Below are 10,378 nucleotides of genomic sequence, written 5' to 3' on the forward strand. Positions count from 1 at the left end.
GTTGAGTCACCATCCCTGGGGGTATTTAAAAGACGTGTAGATGAGGCGCTTAGGTACATGGTTTAGTGGGCATGGTGGTGTTGGGTTGATGGTTGGACTTGAGGATCTTCGAGGTCTTTTCCAACCTTAATGATTCTATGATTCTATGATTCTAATTCACTTAGGCTAGAAAAACTTGCATGTCTTGAATATCTTTTACTGTCACCGTGTCATCTCTTTATATAAACAGTGGCAGCTAAATTAAAAGATGTTGTTCTTCAATAGTATTTTCTCTGTCCTCCTTTTGTGGAGAATCTTTTCTTCTTTATTATTTCTTTGGAAAAGTTTCTGTACTGGTTGGGTCAGCATGACAAGCACCCAGTAAGGCACCTTCCTGTGCGCTGGTATGAACAAAGCCTCAGCAAATTAAGCACTGAGTGCACATACTGGGTCAAACTTTGCTGAACCTGTTTTGCATGTATTAACATTGGAGTGCAATATGGAAAACTTTTCCAGCAAAATAAACACGCCTGTATTTTCACCTCTTCTTGCTCTGGGGCTGAATTAGAGGTGGCTTTGATCAGCAGATCTCTTGGTAGAAAACAAAGGAGTATTTTGTCTCTCTTGCTGTCAACTTGGATGTATTAGTACCATCCTGGCTACAGAGATGTTCAAATCTTTCTGCTAGTTGTTGAAAACGAGCCGCTCCTTCCTGGAGCTGCCCTGCAGAGTGTATTCCTAGTCCTCAAAAGATCTGACTGCACATCTCAAGTTGGAGAAAGACCAGTAGATCTTAGCATATACATAGATATGTATGTAATATATATATTTCTTTAAAAAGAAATCAAAGCTAGACAAGGCTGTTGTGCCAAATGATACATTATCTTCACCAGGTTAATTTTAAAGGCCTACACAGATGGTAGCCTTTGTTTTGGACATCTCACTCAAAACTGATCAGGATGAGCACAGCTTCAAGGTATACTGCCAACTCATATCTGGAAGGGTAGCTTGGCCTGTCAGTGAGCATTTGAGATATTTAAGCTGCTGTTGCAATCCTCACTTCTTTGGCACCTAAGCTTTGGTACCCAAAGAGTGTGGGCTGCTGATATGGGGCACCATCATAGAATTTTATGCTCCTCTTTTCATGGCAGTGACTGGCAAAGTTTTTATATGGGATTAAAGCAATGATAAAAATCTTCCTTAGCTATCAGAAAAGATCCTTGATGGGATTTGAAAACTTCCATGTACCTGAGACAAATTTAGTATCTCAGCACAAAGATAAAATTCAGGATTGTGCTCTTTTCTCAAGCCCTAGACTTGAATGACTGAAATGCGTCTCTATCTATAAGGTACCTTCTGAGATGCACCTGGGCCACGGTAACTATCTGATGCTTCTGGTAAGGGAACATCACTGTTAATAGGCAGAGTTGTGTCTGATCTCTTTGGTAACATCTAGTGTATTTGTGAGATGGAAAGTGGCAGTAATAATCTTATTTCAGAAACATTGTAGCAGGTGACTTCATACCTGGATGATTGACTGAATTGACATTTTGAGTTTTGGACAACACTGTCAAATTTTGCTGCTGTGGTCTGCTGCCTTGGCCTAAAGATAACGAGAGCAAATCCCTTCTGTCCTCCAAATAAAGAACACATATCATAGAAGGGTGCTTTTGACTGTACGCAGCAACTACCTATCTTCTTCTGGAAAACAAACCACCTAGACCTTTTCAATGATTTACAGGCTCACCCAAGGACAAGAAGAAGCTTCCCCAGGTTGCCAGGCCACATATTCTGCTTTCTTTCAGACTCTACAAACCAGGCTTCATCTGTAATATGCACAAAACCAGTAGAAGACTGTATGACACTAACATAACTTACATCTGAATGTCCTATTTTGAATTGTGTCGTTCCCCCCCCCCCCCTTTTTTTTTTTTTTTTTTTTGTTCTGGCTGGCCTTCTTAAAAGCTAAACTTGTTCTCTGATGTGTGGTGCTGTGCTTCACAGCACAATCCATATGGACATATGCCTTCACGATTGCAGGGCACGAGGGTAGGGAGAAATGAGAGTGGAGTGATACAAGAATATATTTGTATTCCTGCTATTGCTGCCAAAGGCTTTGCAGTGTGAAACTCTGTCCTGAACTGAATTGGGTTAATCACAGAAATGAGTGGAGAGGGAAAGATATTTCTTACCTGTGTGGTAGAGTGGGGACTTTCAGTAAGGGAGGGATGAAGTTATTAGCTCGTGTAGGACACAGGGGCTACCTTTTGCTTATGTAACATTAGAGGGCTATGTTATGACGGTGTTCTGCATTCCTGTTTTTTGCTTTGCATCTTCTTCTCATGTTCCCTGTATTTTACTTGAACTTGCTGCTTCAGATCTGAAAGCAGACACTGTATTCCTGAAAATCATTTTTTTTCAGCTGCATTTGTTGAACTCTAACAGATGTCATTACCTTTTTCCACAGGCTTTATTTATATCCATACACTATTGTAACCACTGGGAACCACTGCTGCACTTTTATTCCTTAGGGCTTTTTCTTCACTGCATAAATATCCAAAAATAGGTCCAAATGCTACTTCAGTGGCAGCTTTTTCCTATGTGAATTTTAATGCCTTGTATATAGGTAATTATATTCATATGTACTTTCACCATTTCAAGGCAAATATACGTTTGCTTTGCCTTTTTTGGAGGCTGTTCAATTTTGCATTGTTTGTTATTATTTAAAATACATTGTAAAATTATTCCACCCCTATTCTACAGTGATGATGAAAGATGAAATAAAACTGTAGAAATTAGTAAGCAATGAAATGACCACACTTTGCAGATTAGCGTGGTTGTTTCCCAGGGATTTTTTTCTTTTTTGGAAGATGATCTTGAATAAGTTAAGACTTACTTATAGTAGATTTCATTTAAGAATCTGGATAATCTAACAGTCTAGATAAACCACATTGTTTAGAATGTACTGTACAGTTAATGTGTGAATTTCCCCCCTTTTTTCCTGTAGCTTCTGTTCTTGAATTTGTAGTATTTTGATATTCTGCATCTTAATTTCCTTTCCTAGTGGCTTGTGAAGAAAAAATCTTTGGAATTTTAGTGCCGTCTTTGCTTCTGTTTTCACTTCTCTTCTTAAAACTGACTCTTTTTGACAACTGAAATAGAAATGTAATCCAAACAGAGGTTTGGTCTGTTAAGGCAAGATCTGAGATTCAGACAATCACTGAGATTGGAAGGGACCTCTAGAAGATCATCTAGTCCAACTCCCTTGCTCAAAGCAGAGTCAGCTGCTGAAAACTTGGACGTTTTACAGAGCATTTCAGTATATATCTTGAAAATTACAGCTTTTAAAAAAGCTAAGGTTGCAAATCAAACTTCCAGAACAAGAAAATGCTACAATTACATTGCTTGTGCACTGTATCATGGCATTCCATCATGTTTTACTTGCTTTTTTGTGGTTTGGGGTTGTTTTTTTTTCCCACCCCATTTGGAGAACCTAATGTGAAAATGAAGTTTTTCACTAGCCAGGTGCCAATGTTGACACATACAGTTTAATTTTTCACGGCAGCTGCCATTCTGTAGCACTTTATATTGCCAAAGTCCAGTGTTTAGCACTTCTGATCATGTCAGGTGGACAAGTCATGGGAATTGGAGTAAGAGTAGTGCTTAGTGGCAAACTAAGGAAAACTTAATTTGTAATATAACCGGTATCACTGGAGAAGTTGTTGCAGGAGGGGTGAGACGGGAAATAAAAGGAGGGACAGGAATCTGATGCTTTACAATGGAATGCAGATGTCTGAACTTCAAGGCTATTTTTGTTTCTTCTAGCAGTACCACGTCTTGTTGGTACTGCCAGAGTACAAGACCATGTCTTGTATGGTCTGATGCAAAGTGTTTGTGCACTTGTTCTGCCTGTGTGTCAGCCTGGCTCCAGCCCTGTTTGGACTCACTGTTTTGCTTGTTTAGATTTTACATAGATTAGAACTGATTCTCAGTTTGACATGGTGATACAGGTGCAATCTAGGTGCTGCTAAATGAAATTAAGAGGCAAAATCTAAACCAAAGACAATATTTTTCACTTGGTACGTAGCTAAATTGTGGACCTTGTTGCTACTGGATATTGTGAAATGCAAGTGAGTAAATGGGTTCTGAAATGAATCAGGAAAATTCACAAAGACCAAATCCAGGAGGAGCTATTGAATATAATGGTATGGATACCAGTCAGGCCTAGGAATTATAAACTGTTGATTACCGAGAACTGGGAGGTATATGAAGGGAAGGAGGGTTCATTCTGTACATACCCTGTTTATTGCATGCTACACTGCACTGGTGCGGCCACACCTCAAGCAGTGTGTGCAGTTTTGGGCACCTCAGTATAAGGACATCAAACTGTTAGTGTGTCCAGAGGAGGGTGACGAAGGTGGTGAAAGTCCTTGAGGGCAGAACTTACGAGGAACAGCTGAGGTCACTTGGCTTGTTCAGCTTGGAGAAGAGAACACTGAGGGGTGACCTCATCACAGTCTACAACTTCCTCAAGGGGGGCAGTGGAGGGGGAGGTGCTGATCTCCTCTCTCTGGTGACCAGTGATAGGACACGAGGAAATGGAATGAAGCTGTGTCAAGAAGTTCAGGTTGGACATTAGGAAAAGGTTCTTCACTGAGAGGCTGGTCGGTCACTGGAACAGGCTCCCCAGGGAAGTGGTCACAGCACCAAGCCTGTCAGAGTTCAAGGAGCGTCCAGAAGATGCTTTTAGTCATATGGTGTAGTTTCAGGCGGTCCTGTGAGGAGCAGGGAGTTGGGCTCAATGATCCTTATGCGTCCCTTCCAACTTGAGATATTCTATGATTCTATGATTGCACCTTTTTTTTTTCTATGCACCTGCTACTGGCTAAGACGGTAGATAGACCTTTGGTCTTAAATGCCGTGGTTTTCCTTACATTTTGAGAAACAGTTCACCTTCTGTCATTCTTGAAGGTATGAAGTAGGTAGGATTTAACAGTATGAAAGGGTTGATTCTTAAAACTAGAAATCTTGGTTTTGTCTGACAGTTGGCTAGCTGTTAATCAGAACTTTCTAACCTCTTGTTTTGTCTGCTAGCTAATATATTCTACTACTTTGCTATGCGTGCACTCACTCATAAAAATCAATAAAAAAGATTGGAAAGTTCATTGCTGCTCTGGTTCTTTGTGTGTTTGTTATGAATAGCAATGTTTGTTCAGGCAAACCTTAGAATAATTGCAAATTTGAAATGCAGCCTCATCTCAACTAGAGAAGGTACTTTAGAGAATTGTAGGGCAGCATCTTATAAAAACTGAGGAAATTTAAAAACTTATTTCTCTGACAGTCTGAAACTTTTGTTTGTTCCACAACGGACTCTCAGTTTTCTTTTAGAGAGATTCATCAAAGCACTCTATATGTGTGTCTCATCAAAATTGCTGATGCAAGGAGTTAAATCTTAGACATTGCCATGTTCACAGACTTATGAAACTCCATAGATTTCATAAGCTAAAATCTTTTCTTGCTGAAAGTTTAGATAGGCTCAAGGGGATACTGGCGAGGTACCTTGAAGAGGAGTCTACTGAGGAATATTAAATACACAAAATCACATCTGTCTCAGGAAGTAACCTGAATTGAAGGTAGTCGGAGCGTGGATAGTAGCAGCAGGGAGTATTGTGTATGCTTGTCCTGTTCTTATTCTTTGCTGTATATCTGTTCATGGCTGCCACTGCTGGAAGCCAGATGCTGAGCTGGATCAATGTTTGGTCTGATCTGGTATGAATGAAAAAAGGAGGATGTCTCGCTCCAAGTGTTCTTGCTTTCTCTCAGAGATCAGTAATTTCATATGACTAGGAAGAAAGAACAAGCAGAAAGATTTGAACTGCTGATATTGAAATAACCACCCCTACTCATGCCTTTCATTAGTTCCCAGCGATCCACCTAACAGGACAAACTTGTTTGTAAGGCTCCATGTGATTCATTGATAAGATGCGTCTTTGTGGCTGGCACTGTTAACTCTTTGGTTGTGCCTATCACAATTTTGCATTTAATCGCTTGAAAAGGATTAGTTCTTAAAATGTTCATTTTTGCTTCTTTTTTTTGGGTCCCTTTTTCTTGTAAGCTGTAGCCTTACAGGTTGTGCTGCTTTGGTTGGGATCACCAGTGACATTTCCTTTCAATAGTTGCAAGCAGCACTGATACCACGAAACAGAATTTAAGTTCATCATAGCTGCCCCAAAGTCAACCTGGTATCTACCAGATGATCTTTACTGAAGCCTGAAGAACAGTTACACTTTGTCTTTCATGGATGACTTCCTTTTGATTAATCTGGATTTGTCTTGTCCTGTTTAAGGTTCTTGGAGAAGACAAGGGTATTACTCCTTCATGTTATATATAGTTCATAATTACTTTCAGCTGTCTTGTGTCCTGCAGGTTGGTAAAGAGGACCTTAGGTCTTATTTTGTCAAGGCAGTAAATGCTTTCTTCCTCAAAAATGGGGAATAGATTTTGGTCAATAATAGATTTTTTTTTTCTGTCACTTTTCAGTTACTAGCTGAATTTATTGATACTGCATGGAAGATCCTTAGGTTAGGGCAGTTATCTAGTTACTTTAGATTTCCTTCCATTGCTACCCTGCAAAGTCTTCTGTATAGTTAACTCTTCCCTTGGGTATAGTTACAGCTTGATCAAATTTATTGCATATTCTCATATTTATTTCATGAGGTTGTGTGAAATAACTTAAAAGTGCCACTTTCCTGGGACATGTCGACAGCTGAAGGGTGTTGGCAAAGATGCCACTTATTGTTAGGCTGGGTACCAAGAGGAGTTGGTTGCCTCTGGAAGTTCTGATGTGGAAACACGGCAGTCAACCTGCTATCCTGAGGGGAAGAGTTTGGTGTTGAAATCCTGGTTCTGAATCTCAGATGCTGCTGGTAGATATAAATAGACAACTGCTTATTTAGAAATAATGGCAGGGTATCAAGTTTTTAGTGCATTTGCTCATGTGAAAAATGGTGTCAACTCTTTTAATCTCAGTGTTCTTTTTCATTCTAAAAGTGGCATCTCCTCTTGCACTATGCTGATGCAGTGATTGTTGATTCAGAAGGAAGGTTGCCTACTAAACCATAGAATCATAGAATCATAGAATAGTTTGGGTTGGAAAGGACCTGTGGTATTTGCCATATCTCGTATTCAGGGCAGCTAGACCAGACCATCTTGACTTTGTGTAACAGCAGCACAGATTACAATATGAGGTTGGAAGTCTACAGGCTACATCTCTTTCATGTGAAGCTATTGTGATTGCAGCTCTGACTGGAAAACTGCCAACCTTTTGCGTGAAGGACACAAACAAATAAGGGGAAGTAGGGAAAAAACCCTTCTTATACCAGTCTTCCTTTTTTTTCTGATTCTCGTGCATTCTGTATAAGTGTGTAAGGTTTTAAAAGCACTAGCAAGGTATCATGGTTTATCTGCAAAATAGGTCAAAACTCTAAGTTCACTCTAAGGAGACTTGCACTAAGTCACAGGCTTGTGACCAAATATATGCTTCCAATTGCGATGAAGTTTGGCATTTATTTTAATCTCTGGAATACTGTGTAGAAACTAGCTGTGTTTTTGATCTGTGTGTGTATGTGTATATATATATAAAAATCTTGCATTTTTTCTGTGCAATTACAGTATGGACTGTTTAACAAGTATTTGAGTTATGAATGCTAGACTGGGTAATCGAAATTTGGTGTGCCAACTGGAAATTCAAATTGTTTGTCTTTTTCCTATGCTGACTAAACAACAATTTCTGTATTTTTAATGTTTAAAAGGTTTTAAAAAAAGAAAAGAAAAAAGAAATGTTTCTGTTAAAGATGGATTTACTAAAATTATTCTTCGGTAGTCACTAGGTCACTGATTTGCAACTGTTACACACAGCAGAAAAAGTTACGTCTTAAACTCTGTTCCAGTAATAAACTGTGCGTGAGCAATCCATATGTGTATTTAAAGACTTAGTGATATATCAAGGTCCATATGGACCTGTGAGTCTGATTGTGTGGAACTCACTGCTGGATGAGTAAGTGAACACCTTATCTGCTTATCAGAACTTCTGTCCGGCATTATGAAGAAAACATGTATGAAAAATTTATGACAAATGCTTTCTACTCACATGTTCTTGTAGTATTTAGAACCTGCTTTTGGAAGAAATCCACTGTTGTCCTTCTTGGAAAAACGTGCGTCACTGGCATTATGTTGGATTTTATAAAAATAAATCTTTAAAAATAGGAATGGTGATTTTTAAGATCAAAGGGTAAGCACCTTTATCAAACAAGATTAGTGGTGCTATAGAAATGCTTGGGAGGGATTTATTCTCTGTGTGTATAATCCTTTAATGATACTCTGCATTACAAATTAATCAGAAAAAGCATGAACTGTTCCTTTGTTTCCAGCATTTCAAAGGCAGCTATTTCTGCAGAATCCTCATAAGCCGTCAGGATCTGGGTTGATTTATAGACTGTAAATTTTCTTTTGAAAACTGGTAAATAGTATGTCAAATTATCAGATAAGTATAACAAAGATTAGGATTTTCAGTCACAGTTATGAATTCACAAACTCACTTTTCCTGGAATGCATGTGTATGACCAAGTGAATAGGTTGAATAATCGGCCAGTTCTGGCAAGTTAGGTGATTTAGACTTTTGCAGAATGACATGATTTATAGTTTAACCAACAAGGAATTTTTAGAATCTGTGCAACTTTAAGAACCAGGCAATTGATAGGATTGATAGTCCCTCAAATTTAATCTCTGATGCAAAAAACCAACCCTAGTCAGGAAAACAGCATGTTCATTGCTGTCTGTGGTTGGGGCATCCACGCTTTAAATGCAAAGTTTAGGAGGTGTATTTTTGAAAGAAGAGTGTGTGTTCAATGTCCTGTTTTCCATAAAGCTTTCCTTGGTAATATTTTCATATGTATTATTATTATTATTATATAACAATAATACGAAGTTCTTCCTACACAAACACTCAGTGATCATTTTGTCATTAAGAGCATGAGAGGTTGCAAGAAAATACCAGCAGTTGGATTAGAACTGTCTGTTAAAAACAGATATGAGGCAAATATTATTCCCCTCTGTATACAAAAAAAATTGTTTCTTCTCCCATTAGACATAAAACAGTTACATGTGTGATGTGTTCCTATATTACTCAAATATCTTACATGCTGAAATTGGTTTTTCAAGTACAGCTACCTCCACTGTTTATTTTACTGGGTTTTTTAAAGTACAGCTCCAAAACTGTTAAGTATTCTATTTGTTTTTTGTGTTTGTTTTTTTCCAGACTGATCTTGATTATGTTAACAGTGTTGTTGCAAGCCTGGAAAAAGAGTAAGTTGTAGTTTTAATCGGGGACTTCTTAGCTTATTGGTGGGTTTGCTTTTTATTTTTCCCAAATCAGGTTGTGATAAGTAATAAAAAGTATTCTGGAAATAGGAGATCATGCACTTTTGTTTCTTGGGGGTTTGGACTTTTGAACAACAGAATAACAGATGACAAGTTAAGGGGCAGTGATTCAGTCAGTTAAATTGTAAAACAATAAATGGGATTAAATTATTTGGTGCAACATAAACAGATGGGATTGGTTTAACATGAATGGAAATTTGTGACATCTGTGTTAGGGCCTTGTATTCCGTATGTTCAAAGAGAACTATAGAAAAAAAAATCACTGGGTTCTGAAAAAAAGAAAGGCAAAAGAAGTGTTTAGAATCTAGTTAGAATTCTGATTGTTGGGCAAGAGATTATACTGCTCTGCAGAAGATGCTAATGAAAACAATGTATTTTTTACGTACTACTTTTATTTTACATGCCTCGTTTGAATAAGTCATTGTTGTAACCAGGCGTAATAACTGTACCAACAGAAAGCAAGGAGGAAGTCTACAGAACTCAGAATCTCTCATGTGACTTTAGGATGTTTCTATTGACAGGTTTTCTACAGAGATCAATTCTGGCTTGGTGGAAGTAATAGCCCCTCCTGCAACTTACTATCCTGACTTGACAAACTTGAAAGAGACATTTGGAGACTCAAAAGAGAGAGTGAGGTTAGTTTATTTCCCCAGATCTTTTCCCATCTCCTCCCACACCCACACTTTTGTTGTTTATGAAATGGCAAGTGGGATGTGAATTCTTGAAATGTTTTCTTACTGTAATTCTTGAAAGTGTGGGGATGCTAAAAGTGCTCTGTGAATCCATCTCATTCCTATCTGCATGCTGTTCTGTACATGATCAGAGCCTAATGCTATGCTTGGTTGAATTCATTTAGTGTTAAATTTTGGGAGGAGAACTGAGACTTGATATACTTTTTTTGCTGTATGTAGACTTCTTTGTTTACTGTTTTTCTTCCTGAAATACAGTGTAAAACCCAGTA

At 38.3% G+C, this 10,378-nt stretch overlaps 1 protein-coding gene across 1 annotated transcript in view; it reads left to right on the forward strand.

Moving 5' to 3' along the window:
- The window catches only part of MGAT4A (mannosyl (alpha-1,3-)-glycoprotein beta-1,4-N-acetylglucosaminyltransferase, isozyme A), an 86,941-nt gene that overhangs the window by 46,277 nt on the left and 30,286 nt on the right, over positions 1 to 10,378 (forward strand). Inside the window, exons 5-6 of the mRNA XM_009323569.1 lie at positions 9,296 to 9,342; positions 9,939 to 10,052. Coding sequence (XP_009321844.1) covers positions 9,296 to 9,342; positions 9,939 to 10,052 — 161 coding nt within the window. The remainder of the gene's footprint in view (positions 1 to 9,295; positions 9,343 to 9,938; positions 10,053 to 10,378) is intronic.

This window comes from Pygoscelis adeliae, unplaced genomic scaffold, assembly GCF_000699105.1.
Source record: "Pygoscelis adeliae isolate BGI_AS28 unplaced genomic scaffold, ASM69910v1 Scaffold50, whole genome shotgun sequence".
NCBI lineage: Eukaryota > Metazoa > Chordata > Aves > Sphenisciformes > Spheniscidae > Pygoscelis > Pygoscelis adeliae.